The following is a 25,733-nucleotide window of genomic DNA, read 5'->3' on the forward strand; positions in this document are numbered from 1 at the left end:
GGCTCATAGTGTACGTTGTGTTAACATTACCCCACCTTGTTTTGATCACTCTTTAAATAGAAAGGTGCCATACAGTGTTCTCTGGCTTGTCCCTGTAGGATAATTATTTTTGGATCCAGGTAGAACCTTTTCACCCAACAACGAACCCTAAAATGACAAGTTTCTTTAGATGAAAAAGGTTTGATGTACAACCATTTTTTCCCCCCTGAGGTGCCTTTTATCATGAGCGGTGACTCAACAGAAATAACTATATTGAAGTGTAGGGGTAGAGTCTTCTTGCCTTACGACTCAAACTGAATTTTTTCCCCGTTGCTCTTTTGTTTGCTATGAACTTCAGTCTGAGGTTGCCGTGATTGAAGTAGTTTGTGGGGATGTCAAATTGAGGGGTGTTGTACCAAACAAAGTAATCAGTGATCGGATCATCTCTAACCAATCGGAGTAACAAAGCCATTGACACATTTTCAAACCTCTGCTTTACCCATAGGCTTTACACATATTTGTTCTGGCTCTTGCTCAGTCCATCGGTGTCTGGGACCAATCAGAACGGTTAGAATGTTTTTTCCGTTCTAGAAATTGTCATGGAGTTACTCAGATCCAGACTCATTGCAGAGAAGAAACTAATGCCCGTGGGCGTGGCAAAACATTTGGCCAGAGCAAGGAGTTTGGCTAGCTAGGCAAAGGGTAATCTTGTGTTTTTGGAACAACTAGAGGCCATTAGTCAGGTTGACTGGAAGTTCAGCATTAGCCTTAACCCTCTGCCGTTTTACTGCCTATTAATACTACAGGGAGAAGTGACATTCTCTTGTCTCCTTAATTGCCTTTTAATAAATTGTTTGTGCCCGGTTTAATGATGTATATTGTGGCCCTGTAATTTGCCCTAATGATGGAGAACGAGGCGGCTGCCGGTGAAGTATTCATTTGGACTGCCTCCCCGATGATTACTGATCCGCCACTACCCCCGCCGCTTCCTGTCCCCCCCACACAAAACGTGATTCATGGAGACTTTCCGCTCGATGCAGCGGCTTGATTTTTCGCTGTCATGCTCTACTATAATCCTAATGCATCCGTAGGGGATCCTCAGCAATTAGTTTAGCTTGTATTTGTTTTGCAAGAGCCAGGCCAGAAGAATCTAGAAGTAAAAAGTCTGGATGAAATGATTGCCTCTTAAATTAAAAGTTCTGAAGTCAAAATGTTGAACCCTAAACAAGGAAGGAGCAGATGTTAACTCTCCCAACAGATGATGTTGAACTCTTGTGGTTACTGCTGGTCTAACAAGCAAATATCTACGCATGGCGTAATGAGAGCTTCCACACTACTGAGCCGAACCAAACCAAGCTTGGCCTGGTTACGGATCCATCATAGTTTCTGGAACTAGGCGGAAAAGGATCGTGTGAAATGAAAATATCTGAGCCTGCATAGGTCGGATCTTGTTGGCACACTTGCGTGAAAAAGCAGGGCATGGATCAGTGATGTCACTGTTATGATTTATAATACATGTTTCTGTAGGTTGCCAAACCTTTTATGTCGTTTTTTTCAGACACAAATTAAACACACAAATGTTCAAATTAAGATTCCAGACATTATTATGCAACATAATTACATTACTAAACAATTCTGCAAACATAAAATAGCAGTATAATCTCTTGTAGGCAGATTCTGCGTGTAGACCAAATAATCAGTTGGAGCTGAATGGGATGCTTGAGATGACAAGCAGCAGAAGTTCTGCTTTTTTGTTGTTTGGATGTTTTAGGATTGGGCGAAGGCAGTGCTTAAACTGCTTCAATTCAAGAGCTTTGCGCATGGGGGGGGGCTTTGGCTTTGTGAGGGTGGAGACTTTGGGCACGATATAATCAGATTCTCTTTAGCCGAAATCCGCATAGCTGATGTTTTGACAGTGTCAGAGGTGGGACTGCTTTTGAGCTGTCAAATCCAGAAGCGGCTCCCAGCATTATACCTAAAGCAGACATCGCCATTGGCTGCACCGAGTCGCTTTAAGAGAAATGCCTTACAGCCATGTTTACAAGTCCGAACACTGGAATGTGAATTTGTATCTACACCTCGATTAGACTGATAGAAATCCTCATGATCACATTTAATGATTTTCAATTTGAGCGTCATTATTTCTATATAGCGTACACTTTCACGTTCTGAACTTCCAACGCAAGTGGGGCGGGTATGGCTTCGTGACAATGATCACAAGAGCAGCTCCTCACCGATTTGACAAATCCAACAGAGTTCCACCTCTTACACTGCCAAAACATCAGCTATGCGGGTGCTGGCTATCGCCGGTTAGCGCTTGATCTGATTGAATCTAGGCCTTCGTCTTTGCCGGAACTCTCAACTTCAAACACGTTTTGGCCAGAAGTTAATCATGCAGCTGACCAAAGATTTTACTTCTGGGTTAACCGAGATTACATAAATGACCATAATTATTACAAATGACAATGTTGTTTACAAGGACGATCACCCTTAAGCATTGCAAAGTCCAATTGTATGAATTGGAATTCTTAACATATCTCTTATTTGCAGGACGTAACATATATTTAATGAATGACGTTGCACACAATTGTGCAAAATCTTGGGGGCCCGTTTATACAAAACCTCTGTAGCATTACTTTAAGGGGAGCAGTACCTGCCACAGAAGAGGATGTTTTGAGTATTGTTGTGGCGGATGAAGAACAGAAAGGGGTGGTCGGCTTTGAAGGTACGTATATTATGCTCTTTTAACATTACTGATCAGGGAGACCGCCTTGTGACAGCCGCAGCCTTCGGTGCCTTCCTCATTCACCTCTACAAAGGCCTTGTGTACCACCTCAGACAACTCCAGGTTGTTGTTGGGTGACATACCTGAGAAATTGCTCATGAACTCTTCAAAGGAGTCCATCATGCCCATGCTGACCAGAACGGCTTTTAGGTCGCAGGTCTTCTCCATCTTCAATCTGGGGAAGTGCATATGTCCCACCTGGTCCATGCAACAAAGTTATCATACGTGAGCTCCCTCTCCAGCTTCTCCAGCCCAGTTTGTCCTCTATCTCTTCCGGGAGCATGCTCAGATCGCTCCAGAATCTAGCAGTTGACCTCAGGGATTAAGGTCAAGCAGAACATGCTCTCCTGATACATAATTTTCACTGGCTTCCTCTAATTTCTTCTCACCTTGAACTGAGCTTCTCTGGTGGATCTCTCCTTGAACTCCTTTCCTCACTTGCAATAAATGGCATTCACCAACAAGTTTTGGTTGTTGACAGCTCCCTTTTGCAACCGGTTCTGGAGGTTTCCCTCTGTCTTTTTATCCACCCAGTTGTTAATATTAACCCTAGCTGCCTCTGCATTGGACTCAAAGTTGACCTGGCACCGTAGGGCTTTCTAGTTTTACAGAGAAAAGCTTTTGTAAAGGCTTTACCAGGTTCTGTGCATAGGGGGTAGTGCGGACGGGGCCCAGACAGGAGTTTTCTGAACACCTCAGCTTTGTGGCGGGGCAGGGCCTCTAACATCCGTGCGGCAATATTGCCCCTGGCCCCTTCAAACTGGCGGATGGCCAGGCTCAGTGTGTATGGGGTTGGTCTTTGTTCAGCTCAGACAGGAGTTTTTTTTAACCCATCATGGATGTCACCCTCAGCTTTGTGGAGGTGCAGCGCCTCTGACATCTGTGTAACAGTATTGCCCTTGGCCTCAAGGAATACCATAGCCAAAGCAGAGGAGATGATCAGAGGAGAGATGTTTCCTTCGCTGTTCCTCTCGCTGATCTTCTTGAAGAGATTCAGGGAGAATTTGTTGTTTGACAGACAGAGATGCCATCGTAACAGTTGTGAGCGATAGGGAGGAACTGAAAATGAACTGATGTGGGATTTATAGAGCGGGATGTGGTCTCAAAGGGGAAGAGGAAATGCATTCAGCTCAAAAGTACAAGGGTGCCAATCTTTCTTTCAAAGCAAAGCCCACCAATGGTGTGTGTGGCCAAAGAGCTCTATTTTCATGTCATTGAACAAATGTAAACGCCTGGAGTTTGCTTAACAGCATTGGCACTTTGATTGGAACCGGTGGTATGGTCAGGTGACCTGAAAATAGAGGTCTTTGGCCACACACACCAGTGGTGGGTTTAGCGTTGAAATAATGAAGCATAATAAGAGATTAACCCCATACCTATTGTAAAAAATGGGATCTTTGATGTTATGGGTCCATTTTGGTTCCACTGGTCCTGGGGCCCTTGTTCAGGTCAATGGCATCAAGAACTTTACCAAGTACCGGGACATTTTAACCAAAAGCCTGGTTGCATCAGCCAGGAGGCTTAATGTTGGCCTCAAGTGGATCTTCCAGCAAGACCATAGCCCCAAGCACACATCAAAATCCATAAAGAAATGGTTAATTGACCACAAAATGTTGCAATGGCCATCTCAGTCTTCGGACTGGAACCCTGTTGAAAACCTGTGATTTGAATAGAAGAGGGCAGTCCATAAGTACAGAGGAAGGATATCAAGGATCTGGAAAGATTCTGTATGGAGAAAATGGTCTAAGATCCCTCTTAATGTGTTCTCCAATATCATAAAGCATTTTAGAAAAAAGCTAAGTGTCATTATTCTAGCAAGGGGGATAAAATAATATAATTGTTTAAAAATAATGTAGCATACAATATAGCTAAGTATTTGTATTGTTTATTTTATATAGTCTTTTTTGCTCATCTTTAGAGAGAGGGAGGCCTCACCATGACAGTCGTATATATGTGGCTTTGTGTCCTCTCTGATTACCCAGCATTGATTTGGAAGGAGAACAGACTGGGTGGGACAACAATGCATGTTTACGGTGTAAAGACAGACAAATTGCTAACGTCATGTCTTTATTATTATTATTATATCCATTTTAGACGTGAGAATAAAAAAATAACATGTATATCTACCCCCTCCTTCTTTTCAGCACCATATGCTTTTATCTTGACAACTAGGATCATAAGAGACATTGAACCATTCAAATGCTGTTAATGTTTCTGTTGAGGAGACAGCCAGTGAGTGCTTCCCAAATTGCACCCTAACAGCTATGTAGAGCACTGCTTTTGATCAGGGCCCATAGGGCTCTGATCAAAAGTGGGGCACTACATAGGGGATAAGGTGCTATTTGGGACACAGCCAGTGAAATGAAGGCATGTGAGATAGCCATGCTGAGGGATGAGCAGTGCTTTATGCTCTGTGAACAGGGCCAGCAATTAGCCTGAATAATTACGCGCTGAAGGGGAGACATGCTTCGCCCCACTGATCAGCAAAGTTCACGCAAAGTTATAATTAAACAATAACTTGTTTACAAATGAACACGCACACAAACATTTGTGTACTTAAGGGCGCACAGTGTAGTTAGCTCAGATGCGTCTGAGTGAGGTTGAAAAACAACAATGTCAAATGGTGGAATTATGGGAGCTGGGGGAATTATGGGCGCTGGTGAGCCTTTGTCACAGTTATCTAAGGGAGAGAGCGAGAGAATCATCCCACTGGGCACAAACATCTAGTTTTGATTTACATTTGGTTGAGTTGTCAACTAAGGTGAATTCAATGTGAAATCAACAAAACATTTGACCATTTCATTGGATTTAGGTTAAAAGTTGGGTGAAAAAAATACTAAATTCCAATCAGTTTTCCACGTTGATTCCCACGTCATCACAATGTTGATTCAAACAGTTTTTGCCCAGTATTTGACTAAAACGTAATAATTTGAAACATTTTCTTACATTTGTATATGATCATGTCTCTATGTGTGGGAATACTTATGAACAGATATCCAAAATTAAAATCACTTGGAGCTGATTTCCTGGTGTTTTTACAGTCTTTTATGTCCAACAACGAAAATTCGAAAAAATGTCAATCGGGGAACCCTGCGGTAGGCCATGTACCTTGGGCATTTACACAATAATCTATACAGTGCCTTCGGAAAGTACTCAGACCCCTTGACTTTTCCACATTTTGTTAAGTTACAGCCTTATTCTAAAATTGATTCAATAAAAACAAATCCTCAGCAATGTACACACAATACCCCATAATGACAAAGAGAAAACAGGTTTTTAGAGATCTTTGCAAATGTAAATAAAATAAAAAAACAGAAATTCAGACCCTTTGCTATGAGACTGGAACTTGAGCTCAGTTGAATCCTGTTTCCATTGATCATCCTTGAGATGTTTCTACAGTTTGATTGGAGTCCACCTGTGGTAAATTAAATTGATTGGACATGATTAGAAAAGGCACACACCCGTCTATATAAGGTCCCACAGTTGTCAGAGCAAAAACCAAGCGATGAGGTCGAAGCAATTGTCCGTAGAGCTCCGAGACAGGATTGTGTTGAGGCACAGATCTGGTGAAGGGTACCAAAACATTTCTGCAGCATTGAATGTCCCCAATAACACAGTGGCCTCCATCATTCTTAAATGGAAAAAGTTTGGAACCACCAAGACTCTTCCTAGAGCTGGCCGCCCTGCCAAACTGAGCAATCGGAGGAGAAGAGCCTTGGTCAGGGAGGTGACCAAGAATCCGATGGTCACTCTGACAGAACTCCAGAGTTCCTCTGTGAAGATGGGAGAACCTTCTAGAAGGACATCCATCTCTGCAGCACTCCAACAAACAGGCTTTTATGGTAGAGTTGCCAGATGGAAGCCACTCCTCAGTAAAAGGCACATGACAGCCCGATTGAAGTTGCCAAAAGGCACTAAAGACACTCAGACAATGAGAAACAAGATTCTCTAGTCTGATGAAACCAAGATTGAATTCTTTGGCCTGAATGGCAAGCGTCACATTTGGAGGAAACCTGGCACCATCCCTACTGTGAAGCATGGTGATGGCAGCATCATGCTGTGGGGATGTTTTTCAGTGGCAGGGACTGGGAGACTAATCAAGGAAAATATTAACGGAGCAAAGTACAGAGAGATCCTTGATGAAAACCTGCTCCAGAGAGCTCAGGACCTCAGACTGGGGCCAAGGTTCACCTTCTAACAGGACAACAACCCAAAGCACACGGCCAAGACAATGCAGGAATGGCTTCGGGACAAGTCTCTGAATGTCCTTGAGTGGCCCAGTCAGCGCCCGGACTTGAACCCGATCGAACATCTCTGGGTAGACCTGAAAATAGCTGTGCATCCCCATCCAACATGACAGAGCTTGAGAGGATCTGCAGAGAAGAATGGGAGAAACTCCCCAAATACAGGTGTGCCAAGCTTGTAGCGTCATACCAAAGAAGACTCAATGCTGTAATCGCTGCCAAAGGTGCTTCAAGAAAGTACTGAGTAAAGGGTCTGAATACTAATGTAAATGTGATATTATTATACAAAATATATATGAATTAGAAAATAATCTAAACAGTTTTTGCTTTGTCATTAATGGCATATTGTGTGTAGATTGTCCCCCCCCCCCCCCCTCATCAATGTAATCAATTTTAGAATAAGGTTGTAAAGTAACAAAATGTGGAAAAAGTCAAGGGGTCTGAATACTTTCCGAAGGCACTGTGTACACTAACTGGCTAATAGAGGGTGCGGTGCTTAAGCCACCTTGCCTCCATCATGGCACTCCCCCATCCCCCTACATTTGTTTTAGCCACGTTATTCTATTACAGATACTTTTAAATAATATAATATAATATATCTATTATTTTTTTACAAATATATAAAAAGATTTTCCTTAAAGTATAATTTTTTGAGATAATTAATGTTACTATCCCCACTACAACAAAAAACTACTTAAATACATGTAATTTTGTCCTTGAAACATTTAATTGAAAAACTGTAGAATTACATTCATTCCTATGGAGGACTGCTCCTACTGGGGAGTGCCAATATGGCCGACTGGTGGCTTCAAAGCCGCTCAATGGCCAAAACATAGCATCAGCAATCCAGGGTTTATATACATGATTGCATATACATCATGCTTTGAGCTGGCCTCTGTCAGTTTGTACTGTATTTCAAGTTCTAAAAGTAGCCTTATTCTAAAGTATCGTTTGGCACAGAAAGTGAAAAAAGAACACATAGTTGAGAGAGAGAGGACTCTAATCATCAGTCATCTCTGCTCACCTGATATAGTCCAGCCGATAAGAATCAAATTTACCTCAGATTGTTCCACTTCATGATATAGGTATCAAACTTGGTACACTAATACTACATACCTTTTAAAAACATTTTAAAGATTGGAGGCAGCAGGGTGCGAAGTATGAGGAAGCCACGGGGGCTCAACTCCCCTGAATGAGACATTAGCTACCCTAAATGCAACAAAAGTCAAACTTTGGGGGGGGGGGGGGGTCTCTAAATAATGTCAATTTAACCATTCTCCTATTTGTTAAAATGCAGTGGTAAATATGAAAAGAAATGCTTCCAAATGAAACGAACACCCCCAACCCTCTGTCATGGTTTAAACCATGTATTTCTAGGTGGCTGCACAAACGACTCCCTGTCCACTGCCTGTCCACTCAGTATAAAAATAGCCTTTATTCTAATGCATTAGATTTATCCGTTGATTTATCATTGTTTGCTTTTTTCAGTCAGCTGTTTAGAGAGCCGTGCCAGCCGTGGCCAGAAGAAGTAGACCATGTATTTAGCGTCATTATTTTCTATCACACAATATTTTTTTCATCATCAACTGATGATGGTTGCCAATATCACTAAACTACTAGCCTACAGCTAGACACCAATGTGCATCCAATCCATCCAACATGAATGACAATAGGCCTATAGTTGACTCTTTCGGTTAGAAGCATTCAATTTTGCAATGGCATAGGTCTACATTATTTTGGACTTGTGTGCCCATAAGAACTGTTTTCACAGTGAAACATAATGAAATGCAACATAGGCATAGTTACATTTGTATTTTCCAGATCTCCAAGATCCAGGAATTGCACGGGGTTTAAGTTCAGTGTTCTAATTCAATTGTTAAATGCTTATAAATGACTAAGAACACTGTCATAAATGCCATTTAAGGAAAAAAAGGTAGTGTTTTATGTCACAGGATCTGTGAAGACTCCCAAGCATTCAACCCATAAATTATGGACAACTCATGAACTAGGGCGTAAACATGTTTTGATTCAACTACCTGCTCTGCATGCGTTGGTGTGTGTAAAATTGCCTCGGCTGAGAGGGTAGGCTACCGGTAGTGGTGTAGGCCAAGTGGAGGGTAAACGCAACTAAACACAGATTATCCACCTTTTTCAGAAAAAAAGGCATTGAAAGTATAGGGAGTGTTACTATTTTCACCCCAACCACCAATCAGAGTTTACCCCCAAAAATGTACCACTGCATCACTGGCTACCGGTAGTATAAATTGACCATAAACTCAAAAAGTGTGCCTAATGACATTCAGCGATTGCCATTGATTATGGCTACATGAATTGATGTGTCATGCTGACAAATTGACCTTTTTGTAGCCTGACAAGTCAAGAACTCCTGAAATGGGGATGAAACTGTCACAGGAAAAACAGGATGGTCACCCTAGTACTTTTTGTGTTTGGTAAACAGATGTCTATTTCCATTCCTCAAATGGCTTGAGTGTACATGCATTGCACTGTTCGGATTATTTTGAAGTGGAGAAACATTCACCGGTAGCATACTTTTTCAAGTGATTTGTTTGACAATCAGACGAAAGCATCGTGACTGGTTGTGTTCATGCCACATTAAAAGGTAATTCATTTTTAATTATAAGGGCCATAACCCCCCCCACACACACGTCACTTTTGATATATTGTCAAGAAGAGAGACCCATTTCAGCCTCGACACAAAGGAAGTAAAAGTCTAAACGAAGATGTCTAGCTATAGTGCCATTGCAGATTCAACCTATTATACTCAGTAGTGTAGTGCAATATTTTTAGGTGCCAGAGTGTAAAAAAAAGAAAGAAAATTATGTCATAATTTCTCAAAGTTTGCACCGTAGCCTGTTGAATAATATCATTTTATGCGCATAGAACCCATCATTCAAATGCAACGTCTACCTATGCCTACACACATTGACTTGAATAAATGTTTGTATTTTAATAACCTCAAACACCAAAATAGGCCTACCTTGGTGCCATCGTGTATGACAATTATTTTTGTTTTACGGGTGAAATTTGATCAAAGGTAACTGAAAAATAAATACTGCTTTTCTTTTTAACCAATACCCTGACAAATGAACAAACCTTCCTAAATAAGCCTATTATTAGGCCATAGTTTACTACGTTGCCTAGAAATAGGCCTAAATATTGATCACTCATATTCAGTTGCGATTTTAGCATGTAAATCTATGTGGGGCAAGAAAAAAAAGTGGGATGCATGCCAGCAAAGCCACAACACTAAACAATACATTAATTGCACTCAAACGGTGCCCACAAACTGTTAGGGCCTACATAAAGCTGTCCCAACAGCAGAGTCCAAACAGGCTATCGCTATCCGACAGATAACTAGAGGCTAGAGCTGACCTAACTGTAGAAGCTACTAGCTAGTGTAGCTTATTCATTCACCTCAGTCGAGAGGGAATGACACATTGGCTAACGTTACATGTCAGGTTACAATAATAGCTCAGCACTGCGAATAAACACTAGTTTTTTTCTGTTAAGTTAAAAATCAGTTACCTTGCCAGCTAAAGGGTAGCCAATTTCTGCTCTGCTTGCTTTTACAACTCTGTGAAAGAGCGCAACACATACACACTGAACTATTCCCAACTTTCCAGTGCTGGTCCAGCCAGCCTTCCGGAAGCGTTGCCTTCACACAGCCTGTCAGCCTGCTCTGTGGTTGCGGACTTGTGGACACAAGTGGTCCTAAATCTATCTGTCTGAACACTCCAAACAGTCTACCTGACCGCTCGTAGACTGTACAATTTCAGAATGTGGGGGGTACATGACCCCGTCCCCAGTGAAAGTTGCTCACCTGAGCAACCTACAGACTAGCCTACCTGTATTGTTTCCATCAGAGCATATTTATTGTTTGCCGCACGTTGTTTCGTTTTGGCCGCATCATGAGAAAAAAACGCAACCATTCAGCACAATCATCCTTAAATCTCATAAATTACGTGGTGTTTTTGGTCATACAGTAATGTTATAGTATGCTATTATTTTCAGGCTGTTATGCAGAATACTAATCATTCATTAAGTGATGTTGTGAGACATTAATTCATCGCTCCGGTGCGCTCCGGCAATACTCCAGTGCCTCTTTGATTATACTCAGGTTTCCAAAATGACCACCAACCAGCTCCAAAGGGCCATAATGAACAGGATTCACATGGTCATATCTCAATAAATAATTGGCCTGCCTACATACAGCCCAATGATGGCTTAAAATATTTGAGGGGTTCTGGAGAACACAAAAAATGGCCCAAGTATGCCATATACTGTATATGTATCCTTTAAAAATTTGGTAGGAAAGTGGTGAAGTGCCCAAAAATCTACCAAAATGACTAATTCTTAAACTTACTTTTATCTACATTTTGGAACCATGGACATGAAGCTATTTCAATATTACTCTACTTAAGTGGTAATGAACTCGAAGCCAGTGTTTGGAGGATATGTTGGCACTGGCGTTGTTAAACCCGAGACGAAGACGAGGGCTGGCCAACCGTGCCAATATATTCTCAGAACACCGGCTTTGAGGGCATTGTCACTTTTATATAACGGGTTACCAACATTTTCAAATAATGATAAATATTTTAATTAAAAAGGTTATTTTGATTAATTTATTCATACCATTTCATCCTTCCACAAGATAGCCGGTTGGTCATTTGTTCTATTGGTTCGGTTGCCAGGGACGGTCGGTTGTGACACAGCCTGGATCGAACCCGGGTCTATATAGACGCCTCAAGCACTGTGATGCAGTGCCTTACACAGCTGCGCCACTTGAGAGAAATGTCTAAAATGTCGAAAAGAAATGTGAAATAATGTCTAGATGCTTCTTGTAGTGGAGATCAAGTTCATAAATTGCCTGGCTGGTCTGATGAGACAGTGGATTGCGCAGTCAGATGGAATAGAGTAAATAGCCATTTTAACGTCATAGATTTAGCCGGTGGTAACTTGCTGGAATGCAGTTTTAAGCAATCAGCATTCAGGATTAGACCCACCCGTTATATAACTTGATGTATGGGACAAGATACTAAGGCTACCATTACTAATTATGCAAGCACTGTTTGGTACATGTTATATCATTCTAATCCACAGATATCACACACTATTTTGAAATCATTAAGAGCATGCTGAAATTGTAGTTTCTCAATCGAAGGATCAAAAATATTTTAATAAATCAGTGATTTGGTACATTTTTCAAATACATCTTCAGAAAAACATACATGATCCATTTGATTGTATTTCCCACACTACATTGAACAATACTAATTAAGTTATGGCCAAATCAAATTACAGAACAGACATTTTAGGGGACAGGTGTGTGTAACGGCTACAGCCGCAGGACGATGCGGGCCAGGGGGATAGCCCCGAGGGTGAGGAGCGGATCGGTACAGAAGGCGGAGATGGAAATCTCGGACGATGTTGGGGTCCAGGATGTCGGCTCCTCTGGGCTGTACCCCTCCCAGTCCACCATGTACTGGAGCTGGCCCAGTTTTTTTTAGACCTTATAACTGGAACCTCCATCAGAAGCTAGCCATCAGAAGATAGTAGCCAATTAGCTGGCTAGCTATTTAGTCATTGTTAGCCACTGCTAGCGGTCTTTACCTTTTCGCTCAGACACCAGCCGCTTTAACCCGGATAATACCTGCCAGTCTGCACAGCGCGATATCAGCCCTGAGCATATCGGACTGCTTTTTTCCACTACATCACCGGACCATTACATCGGAACATCGCAGCTAGTTGGCTGCTACCCATGTCCAGACGCCCTTGTCCAGAAGCACTCACCAGTTAGCCTAGCACGAGGCTATCTCTCGGCTAGCAAACAAAGTACACCGACTACAATACCTCTCTTGCCAATTGGCCTGCCCTGGACCCTTTGTCAACACGGAGCCCCGCCGATCCATCACGACTGGTCTGCTGACGTAATTCGACCGATGTGCTCTCAACCGGCCTCTGCGTCGTGGATGTCGGTGAAGACCCATCTGCTAGGCCCGGCTCGTTAGCTTTTCTGAATGCCGTGTCTCCCGCTCGCCTAGCGTAGTAACGACCACACCCGAACGGCTCCCTGTTTCATCTATTGCTGCTCATGATCACTCGGCTACACAACTGATGCCTGCTGGACTGTTCATTAACACGGTACTTCATTTTGTTTATCTGTTGGCCCAAGCCTCGAACTCAGGTCCTGTGTGTAGCTAACTGACCCTCTCTGCACATTCATTGCCATTTACCCGTTGTTGTCTTAGCTCTCCCAATCAACACCTGTGATTGCTTTATGCCTCTCTTTGTCAATATGCCTTGTATACTGTTGTTTAGGGTTGCTCTCATTGTTTTATTTTACTGCGGAGCCCCTAGTCCCGCTCAACATGCCTCAGGTAGCTCCGTTGTCCCACACCACACACATGCGGAGACCAGAGATGCAGCCTCTCTCATCGTCACTCAATGCATAGGTTTACCTCCACTGTACTCGCACCCTACCATACCCTTGTCTGTACATTATGCCCTGAATCTATCCTACCATGCCCAGAAATCTGCTCCTTTTATTCTGTGTTCCCAATGCACTAGACGACCACTTCTTATAGCCTTTAGCCATACCCTCATCCTATTCCTTCTCTGTTCCTCTGGTGTCTGTAGAGGTTAACCTAGGCCCTGTGTGTCCCCAGGCACTCTCATTTGTTGACTTATGTAACCTTAAAAGCCTTGGGTTCATGCATGTTAACATCAGAAGCCTCCTCCCTAAGTTTGCTTTATTCACTGCTTTAGCACACTCAGCCAACCCTAATGTCCTAACCGTATCTGAATCCTGGCTTAGGAAGGACACCAAAAATTCTGAAATTTCCATCCCCAATTACAACACTTTCCGTCAAGATAGAACTGCTAAAGGGAGCGGAGTTGCAATCTACTGTAGCGATAGCCTGCAGAGTTCTATGCCCAAACAGTTCGAGCTTCTAGTTTTAAAAATCCATCTCGCCAAAAATACAGTTGAAGTCGGAAGTTTACCTAAACTTAAGTTGGTGTCATTAAAACTCGTTTTTCAACCACTCCACAAATGTCTTGCTAACAAACTATAGTTTTGGCAAGTTCGTTAGGACATCTACTTTGTGCTTGACACAAGTAATTTTTCCAACAATTGTTTACAGACAGATTATTTTCACTTATAATTCACTGTATCACAAATCCAGTGGGTCAGAAGTTTACATACACTAAGTTGACTGTGCCTTTAAACAGCTTGGAAAATTCCAGAAAAGGATGCCATGGCTTTAGAATCTTCTGATAGGCTAATTGACATAATTTGAGTCAATTGGAGGTGTACCTGTGGATGTATTTCAAGGCCTACCTTCAAACTCAGTGCCTCTTTGCTTGACATCATGGGAAAAATAAAATCAGCCAAGACCCCATAAAAAATTTGTGGACCTCCACAAGTCTGGTTCATCATTGGGAGCAATATCCAAATGCCTGAAGGTACCACGTTCATCTGTACAAACAATAGTGTGCAAGTATAAACACTATGGGACCATGCAGCCGTCATACCGCTCAGGAAGGAGACGCGTTCTGTCTCCTAGAGATGAATGTACTTTTGTGCGAAAAGTGAAAATGAATCCCAGAACAACAGCAAAGAACCTTGTGAAGAGGCTGGAGGAAACGGGTACAAAAGTATCTATATCCACAGTAAAACGAGTCCTATATCGACATAACCTGAAAGGCCGCTCAGCAAGGAAGAAGCCACTGCTCCAAAACCGCCATAAAAAAGCCTGATTGCGGTTTGCAACTGCACATGGGGACAAAGATCGTACTTTTTGGAGAAATGTCCTCTGGTCTGATGAAACAAAAATAGAACTGTTTGGCCATAATGACTATCGTTATGTTTGGAGGAAAAAGGGGGAGGCTTGCAAGCCGAAGAACACCATCCCAACCGTGAAGCACGGGGGTGGCAGCATCATGTTGTGGGGGTGTTTTGCTGCAGGAGGGACTGGTGCACTTCACAAAATAGATGGCATCATGAGGAGGAGAAATGATGTGGATATATTGAAGCAACATCTCAAGACATCAGTCAGGAAGTTAAAGCTTGGTCGCAAATGGGTCTTCCAAATGTACTATGTCCTTACTGGCTTAAGGACAACAACAGTCAAGGTATTGGAGTGGCCATCACAAAGCCCTGACCTCATCCTATCGATCATTTGTGGGCAGAACTGAAAAAGGGTGTGCGAGCAAAGAGGCCTACAAACCTGACTCAGTTACACCAGCTCTGTCAGGAGGAATGGGCCAAAATTCACCCAACTTATTGTGGGAAGCTTGTGGAAGGCTACCTGAAATATTTGAATCAAGTTGAACAATTTAAAGGCAATGCTACCAAATGCGAATTGAGCATAAGTAAACTTCTAACCCACTGGGAATGTGATGAAAGAAATAAAAGCTGAAAGAAATCATTCTCTCCACTATTTATTCCGACTTTTCACATTTTTAAAATAAAGTGGTGATCCTAACTGACCTAAGACAGGGAATTTTTACTCTGATTAAATGTCAGGAATTGTGAAAAACTGAGTTTAAATGTATTTGACTAAGGTGTATGTAAACTTCTGACTTCATCTGTAAGTCCCTCTCTGTTGCCGCTTGTTATAGACTCCCCTCAGCTTCCAGCTGTGCCCTGGACACCATATGTGAATTGATTGCCCCCATCTATCGTCAGAGTTCATACTGTTAGGTAACCTAAACTGGGACATGCTTAACACCCCGGCCGTCCTACAATCTAAGCTAGATGCCCTCAATCTCACACAAATTATGAAGGAACCTACTAGGTACAACCCCAAATCCGTAAACATGGGCACCCTCATAGATATCATCCTGACCAACTTGCCCTCTAAATACACCTCTGATGTTTTCAACCAGGATCTCAGCGATCACTGCCTCATTGCCTGCGTCCATTATGGGTCCGCGGTCAAACGACCACCCCTGTCAAACGCTCCCTAAAACACCTCTGTGAGCAGGCCTTTCTAATCGACCTGGCCTGGGTATCCTTGAAGGATATTGACCTCATCCTGTCAGTAGAGGATGCCTGGTTGTTCTATAAAAGTGTTTTCCTCACCATCTTATATAAGCATGCCCCTTACCATAAATGTTGAACTAAGAACAGATATAGCCCTTGGTTTACTCCAGACTTGATTGCCCTTGACAAGCACAAAAACATCCTGTGGCGTACTGCACTAGCATCGAATAGTCCCCGCGATATGCATCTTTTCAGGGAAGTCAGGAACTAATATACACAGTCCGTTAGGAAAGCAAAGGCTAGCTTTTTCAACAGAAATTTGCATCCTTCAGCACTAATTCAAAATGTTTTGGGACGCTGTAAAGTCCATGGAGAATAAGAGCACCTCCTCCCAGCTGCCCACTGCACTGAGGCTAGGAAACACTGTTACCACCGATAAATCCATGATAATCGATAATTTCAACAAGCATTTCTTTACGGCTGGCCATGCTTTCCACCTGGCTACCCCAACCCCGGCCAACATCTCTGCACCCCCCACAACAACTGGCCCAAACCACTCCCTCTTCTCCTTCACCCAAATCCAGACAGCTGATGTTCTGTTAGAGCTGCAAAATCTGGATCCCTACAAATCATCTGGGCTAGACAATCTGGACCCTCTCTTCCTAAAATTATCCGCTGCCATTGTTGCAACCCCTATTACTAGTCTTTTCAACTTCTCTTTTGTATCGTCAGAGATTCCTAAAAATTGGAAAGCAGCCACGGTCATCCCCCTCTTCAAAGGGGGATGTCTAGACCCAAACTGTTACAGACCTATATCCATCCTACCCTGCCTTTCTAAAGTCTTCGAAAGCCAAGTGAACAAACAGATCACCGACCATTTCAAATCCCACCGTACCTTCTCCACTATGCAATCTGGTTTCTGAGCTGGTCACGGGTGCACCTCAGCCACGCTCAAGGTCCTAAACGATATCATGACCGCCATCGATAAAAGACAGTACTGTGGAGCCGTCTTCATTGACCTGGCCAATGTTTTCGACTCTGTCAATCATCGTATTCTTATCGGCAGACTCAATAGCCTTGGTTTCTCTAATGACTGCCTTGCCTGGTTCACTAAATACTTCTCAGATAGAGTCCAGTGTGTCAAATCGGAGGGCCTGTTGTCCGGACATCTGGCAGTCTCTATCGGGGTGCCACAGGGTTCAATTCTCGGGCCGACTCTTTTCTCTGTATACATCAATGATGTCGCTCTTGGTGCGGATGATTCTTTGATCCACCTCTACGCAGACGACACCATTCTGTATACATCTGGCCCTTCTTTGGACACTGTGTTAACAAACCTCCAAACGAACTTCAGCGCCATACAACACTCCTTCCGTGGCCTCCAACCGCTCTTAAATGTTAGTAAAATGAAATGCATGCTCTTCAACCAATCGCTGCCCGCACCTGCCTGCCTGACTAGCATCACTACTCTGGACGGTTCTGACTTATGAATATGTGGACAACTATAAATAGCTAGGTGTCTGGCTAGACTGTAAACTCTCCTTCTACATTTGCACACACCGTACATATATTTTTGTATTGTGTTATTGACTGTACGTTTGTTTATGTGTTGTGTTGTTGTTTTTGTCGCACTGCTTTGCTTTATCTTGGCCAGGTCGCAGTTGTAAATGAGAACTTGTTCTCAACTGGCCTACCTGGTTCAATAAAGGTGAAATAAAATAAAATAAATACATTTAGCTTGTCTGGTAGGCTCACGTCCCATTGAAATTCACGACTGTGTTTCCCTTTCCCTTTATATGAACTGTAACTCAGTAAAATCTTTGAAATTGTTGCATGTTTCATTAATATTTTTGTTTAGTGTGTGTGTGTGTATATATATGTGTGTATATATATATATATATATATGAGAGAGAGCCTATTGCTAAATGAAAATACAACTGTTCAGTGTTACTTTTCAAATGCCATTCTATTTATGCTGGCAGTGGTAAGTAACCACATACAATGTAAAGTGCTTTTAACTTACAGCATAGATTCAATCAGATCAAGCACTAACCAGCGATAGCCAACACCCACATAGCTGATATTTTGGAGGTGTCTGAGATGCAACTGCGTTGGCGCTGTCAATTTGGTGAGCAGTTGCTCTTGATCATTGTCATGAAGCCACACCTGTCCCACTCGCATTACAAGTTCAGAACCGGAAAGTGTATTGGCTATATATAAATAATGACTCTCAAATTTAAAATGATTTAACAAAATAATCATAATTTCTATCAGCCTAATCAATGTATATTACCCATCTCTCATTCCAGTGTTTGAACTTGTAAACAAGGCTGCATGGGATTTGGGGTTTCTCTTAAAGTGACTCAGTGCAGCCAATGGCAATGTCTGCTTTAGGTATATTGCCAGGAGCTTCTTGTGGATTTGACAGCTCTAATGCAGTTCCACCTCCAACACCTTCAAAACAACCTCTACACAGATGTCAGCTAAAGCAGATTTGATTAAATAGAGCCCTAAGATTGCTTAATTTGATCATTATTATGAGGCCTATAATAAATTATAAATAGGCCTAGGCTACATAATGAATGTTAAGTGGCCTACCGAACAGGATCCCACTACGAAAGACCAGCTATGTTACCTGATGAGAAGGTGCCTTAAATTGTTGAGTTTGTTAATGTTCCAAATATTGAACATTATGAAAGCATGCTTTAAGAATGAAATGAGCAGTGGGCAATATGTAAAGCCATGTCCCTATCAATTTAAAAGGTTCTAAGAAAGAATGTGTTCCATGTGTAGGCCTAGGATACACTAAACTGCCCCGCCTTTTAGGCTATTATTCCGCAAAGGACTCGCTAGATGGCACCAGAGGATTGACGCAGCGCAAACTTGAGCTGTGTGCAGCGGATAAGCACCATGCAAGAACCGTGCAGTGCGCGAGCCTAATGGGAAATTTCAAGCAACCTAAATAAAGAGGAAGGTGTAATTAACATGTCGCAGTATTAATTGCATCTGCAAGTGAAAGAATGAAGTGCACAAGACCATAGTTTTTTTTGTTATAAATAAATATAGTTAGGCGTTGCTTCTGTGAGGGTCGAGATAGATCAGAGGCCGGTGCATTTCATGCAAAACATTAAAATGGTATTGTGGGCTCCTGCACACTTTCCTTTTGAATATTTGGTCTTATTCAAATAAAACATGTTACTGGTATATGCAAATATGCTCAGTAAAGGCTCAGTAAACAAACCATGGCTATGTAAACAAATAATAATAATAATAATATTACAAAAAAGAAGGACACTGCAATAATAGTACAAATTTGACAAGTAGGCTAGGATATGCAATTTCCACAAAATTCCCAAAAGAAGGCCCCTATGGAAGAAGGCATGTAGACCTAGCTCTGCAGTTCTCATATTTGCATTTCTTCTTTCGTAGGCTCTTTGAGGCGGCCTGCAGCCAAGTCCATCCAAATGTATCAATCAAGTGTTAATGGTGGATTGGCACTAAGGAGTCATGTAACCATAAAGATTTTAAGATATACAGAATCGCGGTACAGGGATAATGACTGAGCGCATTTCGTAATGAAGGCCTTGCTTAAAAGGAAAGCTATGCTTATTCGCCTTAAATTAACCATCTTTACTGTTGAACGCAGATATTTGCTTTAGCTTTTCATTACAGTTAGTAGCCTAGGCCTACCTATCAATAGCAATACTATTGAAGTTACATTAGAGCCGGTTACATTAACACTTTCAAACTATCGATAATATACCTTCCACCCTTTCACATCAAAACGTTATTGAACTTGTGAAGCATCGAGTGTTTGTGTGGGTAGAAAGGCTGATACGTGTGATTGGTTCAGATTATCATCATATGATCGCATGTCAACAAAATTGAAAAAATAAGGGACATCTACGTGTTTTCAAAGTTTCTAAAATATGCAATGTAATATGGCATTTTCATTTGAATTATTGGATTATATTATCCCCCAAAATGTTTCATCCGGTCAAGAAAAACATGTGATGTAACGTAAGCATTACGATTATACCAGATGCATCGTTATTTACTTTTTCCAAAACAAGCACGTAGAGAAAGAACCATTTGTGGCGAAAGAGAAGCAGCGGCCCACTGGGCATACTAGTTGAATAAACGTTGTTTCCACATCATTTCAATGACATTACGTTGAACCAAGGTGGAATAGACGTTGAATTGACGACTGTGCCCAGTGGGCAGCTTTCAAATATTACCTTAGCACTATAATTATTCTACAATACTGACGACGGATCAGCTCCTATAGATATGACCATCTTTGGCTGCAAATATTGAAGCGACTTATAATGCACAAAATCAATATTTGGCACGTCATCCAGCACATGTTGTTCGATATCATGAAATATATTGAGGCGAATATAATTTAATTGAATGAACATCAAATTGATTTCAATGTCATTTAAATATATAGGCCTACGTAGCCTAAAATGTAGCCTTTCATTTGAAGCATGCATCGTTGTATTATTCATTTGTTTTTAACAAGTGCAAAGACATGAGCTTCATAGGCTAGCCTATTTGTAGTCGCCTACGTTCTGAACGTATCCGCAGTCACATTGAGACGGATGAACCTCTTGATTATGTGTTTAGCAGAGATCTTCTGTGTATCTTCTGTGACACGGAACGGCAAAAAAAAAAGAGAAGAGCATCTAACGACGCACCGAGACGTTCTACGAGTGGTCTGAGGCCGTCAATAAATAACGAGTGTTATTTTGTGCAACTTTAGTAAAGATGGTTTTGGGAAACAGCTCGGCTACTATACTTCATACGATTATTCTAAAGATGATCTTAACGCTACGAAGGCTCTGAGAAGCCATGCCCTGATCTGGGTTGTGACCACAGAGTTGGATAGAGGACTCTCAAACCTTGATTATGTTTTGTTAATTCTAGGCTACTGTCTGTACTTTATGGCTCAATATATTTCGTGATATCTAACAACACGTGTAGAATCATTTGCCAAATCTTGATTAAGTCCATTATTATATGGTAGGCCTACGCATTTAAAATAAGCCATCTCAATATTTGCAGCCATGGGTGGTTTCATCCCTATACGAGCTGATCCATCATCAGTGTTGTGGAATAAAATCTTGTTTTAGCATGTGCAGCGCCACTTTCACCATTTTGAAGTAGTCAACATGATTCCACCTGGGTGATCGGGAGGGATAAACCAATGAATTATAGTCATGCACAAACATTGGCAGTAAATCACCAACCTTGGCTTCATACCTGTTCAAACAACACACCACAGGTGGCAGTATGCACCCTTTCAGTTTGTTTGCCAAGTCATAAAAGTAGTAGAAGAAAATGGACAACTTCAAAATGGAGGAGTCCTCAATGGGCTGCCAATAACGCTGCCCACTGAGACGCCATAATAGGACTTGTGATCGATAGAGAGCAGTTGTATTATTTTGAACCCATGTTCAAATGGATTCATTGACCCTAACCTATACGTCCACAGAGCGCAATGGTGTTGTGGTCCATTTGACCTGTGGAATGGACACTCGACATAGGCCTACATTTAGCCTACAAAAGACTACATACAGGCTTGTTGAGGGTGCAGAAACGAAATAGGCCTATAGTCTATATTTTCCCTATAGCCAAGGCTCACCACCTATTTGCTCATATTAAATATGTTTGTCTAGTCAGTAAATATGAACGAATGCACAGAAATGTCATAGCTGTCGTGAAACTGTAACTTGCATTAATTAGGTCTTAGCATTTGGTTGGCATAATACAATGCGCCATGGCCATGAACTGATAAACATTAAAATCTTATTGTTCTCAATTTCAACATGGTATTAACCAACTACATGCCTCTCTTCTTGCAAACCCCAAAAGGAAACAAATTCGTCATCATGACGTTATGACTACGAAAAAACCTTTGATGAGAATACAATAAAAAAAGATGGTGGGAAATAGCCAGAAAGACCATGTTCCATGTTAGCTTTAAATAAATATACATTAGATCTCGACATTGAAAAAAGCTTTTTAATATCAACCCCATTATTTAAAAATGTGCAAGTCTTTGTTCATGTCATATCAAGTGATGAAATATTACCTAAACATATTTCTATCACCATCTCTGCGTGTTTAACCCCCAGATTTATCCAGATCAATTAAAAGTGAATGTGACAAACGCGGGGGAAAAAAAAAAAAAACATCGAATTTGTACATCGCACAGTTTGATTTTCAGAGAATTGTAAGATTGGTCGGTTAATTCAAGCTACAGAAGAAATATGATCAATGCCATGACCTTTTTTCTTAAAAAAAAAAAAGTAAGATTAGGCAAGCTGCTTCCAAATGAGAAGAACACAAGTCCCTGGATACAATTTGCATAAAATGAAACAAAGCTACGGAGAACAAGCCATATGGTTATCAGAAAACATGTATATACACGTAGCATTGACGGTATAGGCTATGGCAATCCCGCTGAAATAAAAAATACTATCTCTCCCCCTTATGACTAGCCTATATTCCATAAGCCTTTTCGATGGCATTTATATATCTATTGTACTTTGTGTCATCTATAAAAGTCGTTATAGAATAAATTACAATCTCAACAACAAAATAATAAAATTAAAGTATTTGATAATTATTCCCATTTCGTAATGATACCAAAACAAAAGAAAGATGGTAAGGATAAAATAAAATCCTCACCTATGATAAATAATAAAATAATAATATATTATTCTTATTATTATTATCATTATTATGTGGTGCCAGGTGACTTGTTTTTGACAAAAGGCTTACGTTGTTTTTAAAAGTTGATATAAAATGTAGGCTACTTAAATATCTATTTCCTTTTGTAAAGGAATAATACATCTTTTAAATAAAATATATTTCAGCGAGCATATCGCCTTCCTTTGCCAATCTGTGGGCTGATTCATTATTTAGTTGCCAATCAATTAGAACATAATTACTTAAAGCATATATTTGATTCAAAAATATGTCAGGTGGACATTATTGAAAGCCAATGACAGGACAACATGTGAAGTCAATTCTGCCAATCCAATTGAATTCACATCAATGAAATGCCTCTGAATTTAACATAAAACACATTACACTGCAAACAACAAGCATAATTTCAGCTACAAATAACTTTAAATAAAAATACAAGGTAGGCTATTGAAACCTAAAATTGTGTCAAAACCATTTGGAATAAAAAAATAAACAGCTAAAACCTGTTTTTGTTTTGAAAACACCGAAAGAAAAAAAGTGCCTCAGTGAGAAGGAACTAAGCCATGACTGTTTAGTTATACAATATTTACAAAATTGATCACAATGTTCTGTGAAACTTGGTGATATATCTTGCTCTAGAAAAGTGCCAGGTTTCCATCGCCACGTAGCCCTTCCGTGACCTGACTGCTAGCTGCTGGCCGCGTGGCGTGGAGCGGAGCTCAGTGTTGGCAGCCTTTTGTGTTTAGAACCGCACGTGCTGATATCATTGAGAGAACGAGGAGGATGATGCGCTCTTGTGTGCGTTCAAACGAAATATCAAAACCATACGATTTATGTGGTATCAATTATTCAAGGAGGTCCATCGAACTGCTCTTGACAATAATAATAATAATAATAGGGATATAACAAGTAACAGGGAAAATAATAAAGCTTTCGCCAATAATAATTTGCCTAAACGCCTCAAAGCAATGTTGAATGTCAAAACTAACTGGGAAAATATGACTGACAGATTATCAACCCTCACACATTGCTCAGCCGATGCTCAACCCCAGTTGCATGTCTGGGACAGAGAAATGGCGTTTAGGCTATATTTGTCGAATGCAGCTCTGATGACTTTTCTTGTCGGACCCACATGTCCAGAACAAAACAATGATGATTACGCAGCGCCATGTGTTGAATACACTAGAAAAGTCGAGAACGTAAACCATTTTAGCTAAGAATCTCGAGGCTAGTTTTAAACGATAATTCCCTTTACGCCAAATATTTTTCACAATAGGGCTACACCTTGAAACTGCGTCGAGTCACATTGCAAGGCATATCCTCGAACATGTGTTCTCTTAGCTCTTGAAGAAAACAATTTCCACTCCATTGCTAATGATATTTGGGTTTTGAATGGTATTCAATGCAGATATTGTGTAAGTAGCCTACTCATGCCATAGGCTAGGCTATTATTATACATAAAACACCCACTATCGCTCATAGTCCAGTGAAATATATATCGTTTTCAGGATAAATCGAATCAGGAAAAGTCTAATAGTGGTCCGTTATTGTTCATTGAACCGGTGTTTGGACTCCATGATGTGGCGGTGTGTCCCCATACACATCCTCCGTTCCAGGAAGCGGTCCACCGGGAGGAGTCATCCGTTTCTCTTTCTGTCTCCTGTTACAAAACCAAACCCTCACCACCTCTTTCTCCAGCTGTAGACCGTCCGCCAGGGAAGTAATTTCCGCCGCTGCGGGTTTAGGACACTTCAAGAAATGGGTCTCCAAAGCCCCTTTTACGCTTACCTCGATAGAGGTCCGTTTTTTCCTTTTCCTCCCTTGTGCAGCGATTTTGTCCAAGCTGGTTGGGCTGCCCGAGGTGGAATCCGCTTCTTCCAACCACTTGTTCAACAAAGGCTTGAGCTTACACATGTTTTTGAAGCTGAGCTGCAGGGCCTCGAACCTGCAAATAGTGGTTTGGGAAAACACATTTCCATACAGCGTTCCCAAGGCGAGTCCGACGTCAGCCTGAGTGAAGCCCAGCTTGATCCTCCGCTGCTTAAACTGCTTGGCAAACTGCTCCAAGTCGTCCGAGGTCGGTGTATCCTCGTCCGAATGGTCGTGGTGACTCTGTTGCTGGTGCTGGGACGCCTGGTGGCCGTGGTCGCTGAGATGCGGGCTGTGGTGGTCTTCGTGTGCGTCTCTTAGGTTGTGGTGATGCATCCCCTGTCCGCTGCCTGGAATCAGGCCGTTGACGCCGAATCCGGGCTGTGAATAAATAAGGCTCTGGCCATTGGATGTTGCCATGCTGGGTATGTGGGCTGCGGTAGTTCTCCACGCTCGGGCGTCGTGGTGGTTCCCATGCGACTGGTGCACCAGGTGGGCCGGTCGCGGCTGGTGCTGGTGCTGCAGGTTGTTGGAGCTGTGCATCTCGTCTCTGGTGCCCTGCACCGCGGGTTTGATGTCCTGGTCGCCGAGAGGACTGGTTGACCACGGAGCTCCCTCTCCGTGCGACAGTGCCGTTATCCACTGGTGCGCGTGGCTGAGCGGGTGACTGTTGCTCTGCAATGAGTAGTCACTCTGCAACAGGGTCTGCGCGTCCCTGTACGCCGATGCTTGCTGCATGCTCCCGGGCTCCGAGTGCACAATGGATGCGCTGGAGGTAAGGATATTGTAATGATTAGACGCTGTGGTCGCCATGACTCTCGGAGCCGGACTGATCGCTCTTATTAAAGGAACCTTGCATTTGACAGTTACTGTTTTGCCACAGGCGTCTCCCAGGCACTCTGCCAAGTGGACTCAGCGGCGCGCACCTGCACCCCGCCTCGTCCCGCTGGTCATTGGACAGAAATGGCTGATGGACGTGGTTGCTCCTGGCAACAGCCCTCTCATTGGACGTTGCAGTGTCTCAACAAACACTACCCCTTTCTAGAGAACTGCGAGTTATGCTGCGGCACCTCTGAAACATGAGAGACAGAGTGCTGCATGGAAAACGGAAAGGGGATATGCACTGGCCGAG

At 42.1% G+C, this 25,733-nt stretch overlaps 1 protein-coding gene and 1 pseudogene across 1 annotated transcript; both read right to left on the reverse strand.

The window, feature by feature from the left end:
• Positions 1 to 2,606: 2,606 nt before the first annotated feature.
• LOC129858608 (serpin B6-like) lies at positions 2,607 to 3,491 on the reverse strand (annotated as a pseudogene).
• An 18,537-nt stretch (positions 3,492 to 22,028) lies between these two features.
• LOC129857798 (POU domain, class 3, transcription factor 2-like) lies at positions 22,029 to 25,507 on the reverse strand. Its single transcript, XM_055926382.1, has one exon. The coding sequence runs from the start codon at positions 25,412 to 25,414 to the stop codon at positions 24,284 to 24,286; it is 1,131 nt and encodes a 376-aa protein (XP_055782357.1). The 5' UTR covers positions 25,415 to 25,507; the 3' UTR covers positions 22,029 to 24,283.
• Between the last annotated feature and the right edge of the window lie 226 nt (positions 25,508 to 25,733).

This window comes from Salvelinus fontinalis, chromosome 6 (genome assembly GCF_029448725.1).
Source record: "Salvelinus fontinalis isolate EN_2023a chromosome 6, ASM2944872v1, whole genome shotgun sequence".
Lineage (NCBI taxonomy): Eukaryota > Metazoa > Chordata > Actinopteri > Salmoniformes > Salmonidae > Salvelinus > Salvelinus fontinalis.